This window comes from Aplysia californica, unplaced genomic scaffold (assembly GCF_000002075.1).
Source record: "Aplysia californica isolate F4 #8 unplaced genomic scaffold, AplCal3.0 scaffold00635, whole genome shotgun sequence".
NCBI lineage: Eukaryota > Metazoa > Mollusca > Gastropoda > Aplysiida > Aplysiidae > Aplysia > Aplysia californica.
Window position 1 is genome coordinate 14,764 of NW_004797905.1, and position 6,409 is coordinate 21,172.

At 40.9% G+C, this 6,409-nt stretch overlaps 1 protein-coding gene across 1 annotated transcript in view; it reads left to right on the forward strand.

Moving 5' to 3' along the window:
* The window catches only part of LOC101853818 (sodium/glucose cotransporter 4-like), a 26,171-nt gene that overhangs the window by 7,271 nt on the left and 12,491 nt on the right, over positions 1–6,409 (forward strand). Inside the window, exons 2-5 of the mRNA XM_005107829.1 lie at positions 974–1,033; positions 2,656–2,760; positions 4,517–4,622; positions 5,064–5,144. Of these exons, the coding sequence (XP_005107886.1) occupies positions 974–1,033; positions 2,656–2,760; positions 4,517–4,622; positions 5,064–5,144 (352 nt within the window). The remainder of the gene's footprint in view (positions 1–973; positions 1,034–2,655; positions 2,761–4,516; positions 4,623–5,063; positions 5,145–6,409) is intronic.

The following is a 6,409-nucleotide window of genomic DNA, read 5'->3' on the forward strand; positions in this document are numbered from 1 at the left end:
GGGGTGTAATCGTCTAGCTCTGTGCTTGTCAACCTTTTTGAAAGCCTGCGTCCATTTTTACGATCTAGCCCTTTTAGAGGCTAAATGTTCGTACCACCCAGCTACACGTATTTACAAGCGGGGCATTAAGTATAGCCTGTTGCTACCTGATTTATCTCCACCGCCAAAAAGAATGTTGGCAAGCATTGCTTGGTCTCGCTTGCTCCTCGACACTGCTTGCTCTCCCCCCCTCTCTCTCACTTTCTCTCTTTCCGACATACATTCTCTCTCTCACACACACACAAACACACAAACACACACGCAAACACACATAAACACACACACACATATGCACTCTCTCTACCCCCCCTCTCCCTCTCTCTCTTTGCCCTCACCCCTCCCCATCCCCCCAGAAAGAGATGACTGTAACAGCAATCTTGTATGGCAAAGACGTTTTCTTTCACGAATATTAATCATATTTTCCTGTACGCAGAGAACTCAAATTGTACAAGATGTGCAATAAAGCGGAACACCATATTATATCATTAGACACTAGAGCAGGCACGATCATGAACACGACATTAATTATACTGGTCTCCAAAGTCTTGGGCATATTTTCGTACAGCAAGAATGTTAAAACATTGATATATCGTCAGCAAACTGTTAAAATGTACTGAGCTCAGAATGCAACATTTCTCATGGGACGGGAGAAAAGACTACTTCCTTCTTTTAACAATTGTACCGAAATTATGTTTTTATTGGAGCTGTTTTTTAGTCAAATTTTAAAATTAGAATTTCGACAAAATATTTCTTGAGCACACACAACCAGCATCACAGATTGAGACACTGCAATAAAGAAAAAATCAGAATGTTTGTCTTAAGACATTTTAACAGCTGGCTGACGATTTGCAGTTATATAATGTTATTATATATACTATATAGTATATAATTTTCTATTTTTAAAATTCAAGCCCACATTTGAAACTATCCCCAGGCCATCTATCTCCTGATCGCCCTAGGATGGGTGTTTGTGCCTGTCTATGTCGCCAGTGGGGTGAGTTGAAATGTTCCGAAATATTCTGCAGTAGTTTTTTGGAGCGTATACGTTGGTGGTTGGCGTGTGGTCTGGTGTGGTTTGCTCCTTCTTTCCTATCAACCATCCTTATCTCTCCTTCTTTTTTGTGTTTGTTACTTTCCTGTGAAGGTGCGGTGGCGGAGCGGTACTGCGCTCGTCTCGAAGCGGAGAGTCCGTGTTCAAGCCTCGGTTCGAACTCGGATTTTTTTCGCCCCCTCCTGCCCACCCAGCAGTAATGGGAGGCCTGACTTCGAGTTGGGGAAGTAAAGGCGGCGAGGAAAGGAACTGGCCACCCTACCACAATATACCCCAAGGCCCAGGAAGTTGTCTCACTAACAAGGCAATCCCGAAAGTCCGGATCAGGTGCGGGAACAAATTTACTTACTCCTCTGTAACACATCTAATCGAAGATTAGAGATGCTATGTACTAAGAAAAGAAGGAGGAGAGATGAAAACTTTAGAGGTTTGGTAGGAAAGAAGGAGCAAACCAACCCAGAGCAACCACAAACCACCCACTCTCGACCTCTGGAGCATCCATCTGTCATTGAGGGATATAATTATGAAATCTTCTTTGCGTACTGTTGCAGAATTCATGGTCTGTTCTGCGTGACCAATAACAAATTAATGCTACTTACATCATTATTATTATTCATGTGCTCGCCTTGCACTGGTGCATATATATAATGATTACGTCCTTGATAAATAGCGACATAGTTATGCCGTCCTACAATTTGACTTCTATTGTAAGTTGCAGCGCATAAAAGTTAATTGTTTTGACACACAGAATGGGTCTACACGGATTGACAATACACCTGAACTGGCTGGCGTTGCATATTTTGCTTACATGGTTTCACGCTTGATGACTGTGAAAACGACCAGAATATTGACACTAACCCCCCCCCCCTTCTCCTCCAACCCCCCGCCTCTCACCACCACCACCACAACCACCAAAATAATTTTAAAAAACTCTTCTTTACGCTTCTTTTTTTTCTTCCGTCTCCTTCTGTCGTTCTCTTTCCCGTTTTTGCTTATTTATTCCCCCCCTCTCTTTCTTTCTCCTTTATTCTTTCTCCTTCTTGCTTTTTTTCTATCATCTTTATAATTTGTTTCTTTCTTCTTTCCCTTTTCTCCTTTTTTTTTCTTTCGGCTTTTTCCTTTGTTCTGCCTTTTCCCTCTTCTTCCTTTTTTCTTTATTCGTTTTTTTTTCTGCTTTCTCCTCAGTTTCTCAACAACTGAGCCGAACGCTTTGCTTCCAAAACGACCCGTCATTAGCGTCATTTGTGTAATTATTTTAACTATGATTATTAGTTTGTTGTTATGTTGTGCAAATTGTCTACATCTAGCTGTGTGCACACGGGGGTACGACCAGGAAAAATGATCCACTTCAATATTACAATAATTGTTGTTATTGTTACTGTTATTGTTATTGTTATCGTTGTCATTATTAATAAAGATTGATGTCATCATCACCATCATCATCATCACCACCACCACCACCACCACCACCACCACATCATCATCACCACCGCCACCACCACCACCACATCATCATCATCATCATCATCATCATCATCATCCTCTTCTTCTCTCCCACTGTCCAGGCGTTCACCATGCCGGAGTACCTAAAGAAAAGGTTCGGCGGCGTCCGCTTGAGAGTGTACCTGTCCGTACAGTCGCTGTTTGTCTACGTGCTCACCAGGATCACGGTATGGCGCAGTAGGTCATAGGTCAAAGGTCATTGGGGACTCCGTGGTCATCCTAATATGTGCGATGACACGGTGAATTTAGTCATTAGAGATAGTGAATGATGCGTAGTACTAAAGAACTAATATGTGTGTCAATTTTGTGTGATGACGTGGTAGAATCAGTCATTAGAGGCAGTGAATGATGCGTGTTACTAAAGTAAAAATATGCGCATTTGTGTCACGACGCGGAGGATTCAGGCGCTTGTCATTTTTGGGGCATTCGGAGTTGTTGGTATCATTTTACAAAAGCTTGTTTCGTTTGTCTAGCTTTCAAAGAAAAAAAAATCCCCATTTATTTTGAATAGAAGTCGAGATATTTACGATTGAAGGAAGTGGGGGTCACCTAGTTTCAGAGGTAAAATTAGCGAGAAAATGGCAGCCAAAGTTTGGTGACTTCCATAGCTCGACCGTCTTGGAAACTGAAAATGTACATTTTGTGTGGGGTTGATAAGCGTTTTTCCAGTAAAAGTCCACACAGAAATGTGTTTTTACATCGGCATGAAAGTAGTTGAACCAAAAAGACAAAAATTCGATAACAATTGTGAAAATTGTGGGAGAAATATGCCAATTGCTCTGTTTTCATTATTTTGACGAGCGCCTGATTTCACCACGATGCCCCCCATAATAACGCTCATAGTGATAATTAGGATAACTGCACATACAAAGCGTGTATCAAAATTCTACAGCATGCTCTTGTGACTTGATGGAGGCTTTCGGAGCAGCCTCTGTCTCATGTACTGAAAGTGTTTCAAGCAGGGCTTGGTTCTGGCGGACTAGAATATCACACTGTCTCCGTGGTTTTATGCAAAAAAAAAAAAAAATGTTTTAAAAATATGCAAACTAAGCCCCCAAAATGTGAAATTATACGATTCTGTTAATTTTTACAAAGAATGAAAAAGGAAAATAATCAGAAATTATGCGAAAAATGATTAAATTTTTCTAAATTATGCGGGGTGCATAAAACCACGGGGAGAGTTCATAGAAGGTCCTAGGAACCCGAAAGTAAGCACGAACTAGATATGTGTGTGTGTGTGTGTGTGTGTGTGTGTGTGTGTGTGTGTGTGTGTGTGTGTGTTTGTGTGTGTGAGTGCAGCTTTCAGCCCTGGCTATTCCCCATGTACGCAATAATAAAAATTTTGACTACACGTTATGAAGAGTGTTTTCTTAAAACTAGGTTCACTTCACTTTTGCAAGTAGTGAGATTTATGAGATTTAACCGTTATAATTTTTATGATTTACTGGTATAATTCATTACTCCTCTGGTCAAAATAGGGGATATTGAAAACAAAAACAAAACAACAAAAAGAAAAACAATCTCCCCCCCAACCCCAAACAAAAAAACAACAACAAACAAACAACAACAACAACAGCAACAAAAAACAACCTCCCCTCCAAAAAACAAAAAACAAAACAAAACAAAAAGACAAACAAAAAAAGCCACCCAACAAAACAACAAAACAACAAAACCCCGTCCTTTTGTTCCTACCCAACCAAATGAAAGATCGGAAATAAATTGGGAAAAATCGTTGCTTTTTTTGGTAACCATAGTTAGGTTGATTTAGATTTGTAAAAAAAATAAATTGTTTATCTGTCCCGCCCAGGCCGAGATGTACTCTGGCTCAGAATGAGGACAAATAGTTTTGTTTTTGATAACCGTAGTTAGGTTGATTTTGATTCGTAAAAAAAAAAAAGTATGTTAATCATCTGTCCCTCCCAGGCCGAGATGTACTCTGGCGCCATCTTCATCAACCAAATGTTGGGCTGGAACATGTACGCGTGTGTGGCCGTTATCTTGGCGGTCACAGCCCTCTACACCATCGCTGGTGAGTTCTGAGATGAGATGTCTGGGTGTCTTGTGATGACTTTGAGTGGTTTTTAGTTGGATTTTTGTTTTTGTTCAAGTTGTCGTCTTCGTCGTCGTTTTCCTCATGATGATGATGATGATGATGATGATGATGATGATGATGATGATGATGATGATGATGAGCAGTAGCAAAACAACAATAAACAACAACAGCAGCAGCAAAACAAAAATAAACAACAACAACAACAACAACAACAACAACAACAACAACAACAACAACAACAACAACAACAACAACAACAACAACAACAACAACAACAACAACAACAGCGTCAACAATAGAATGACATGTATTAGCAAAATCAATCACCACCACCACCACCAAGAACCTCACAGCGCCCACCTCAACCATCACATATTATTATAATTATCTAATTCTCCAAACCTTGTATTTCCCCAGGCGGTCTGGCAGCTGTTATATACACCGACACTCTGCAGACGGTCATCCTGCTTCTTGGCGCCACTGTGCTCTTCGTCATCAGTAAGTGGGTATAGATAGATGTTGGTTTGCTACGTGCATAGAGTCTTGAGTTATCCTGTCCTGGAGCAGAGGAAGATCGGACTAACGCTAACATTACTTAAACGCAATCCCACATCATCACTCATTACCACCATCATTTCTAAAATCATCATTGCTCGCAGGTCAGTGACTTACATCTATAATCCTGGAATCTCTATCTGAAACAGTTACTTGTCATACTAAGTATACTTGTAATACACTATTGGACACTGTTGTAAGCACTTTTTTTCTACTAATCAGATGGCGTCAAGCTCATAGAAATGAGCAAGGGAAAAATACTTTCATAGACCGGGGTCGTTGATAAAACAATCAGGCAAAGACAAAATAATTCAGTTTTTGGGACACCTAAAAAGACACAAAGGCCTTGAACATCTAGCTCTCACTGGCAAAATTGAAGGCAAACGAGGCAGAGGTAGGCCCAGAACAACCTACGTGGAGAAACTAAACAGATGGGTGAAAGGGGAAAGATCAGGGTAATGTAGCTTTTTTTTTTAGAGCGTCACAGAGCGGAGGAATGAAAGGAGAATCATAAATCGTCGATATCTGTCGCAGGTCTGGCACTTGATGATGATGATGATGATGATGATGATGATGATGATGATGATGATGATGATGAGGAGGAGGAGGAGGAGGAGGAGGAAGAGGATGATGATGATGATTACGATGAGACCGTACACTTTCATGGCTGTTGATCTTTGCGTTCTGTAAAACTTAACAGCGCTGAGGCACGTCATGGCTGACAAATGAAGGAGAAACACCAGTCTCGCTTTGACTGTGTGCACGTGACACCTTTCCTAGCTAAAACAGCACCTGGACATGGATGGCTGGTGCCTCTATAAATAAATCATTGATGGTCTGGTCTGGTGACACCTTTCCCTACTTGTCCCTTTATTAAAATTATCAACTTTTAAAACAGTTCTTATGACCACCTGGTGATTGAGTCCTACATGGTCTTTTATTGGATGAGCGAGAGAATCGACTTTGTCGAAGTCGAAACCATCTATTTGTGAGCCGTGCCCACATTAGAATTGGGAATCTCATTTTGGTGGAAGTCGTAGTTATCATTAACAATTGGCATAACATCAATGCCCTTCTGTGAACTACTTCTGATTTGAAATCGCACTGACTTCAAAATATCATGGTAGGTAGATGGTGGGAAAGAAAGAGAGGGAAGGAGAGAGAGAGAGAGAGAGAGAGAGAGAGAGAGAGAGAGAGAGAGAGAGAGA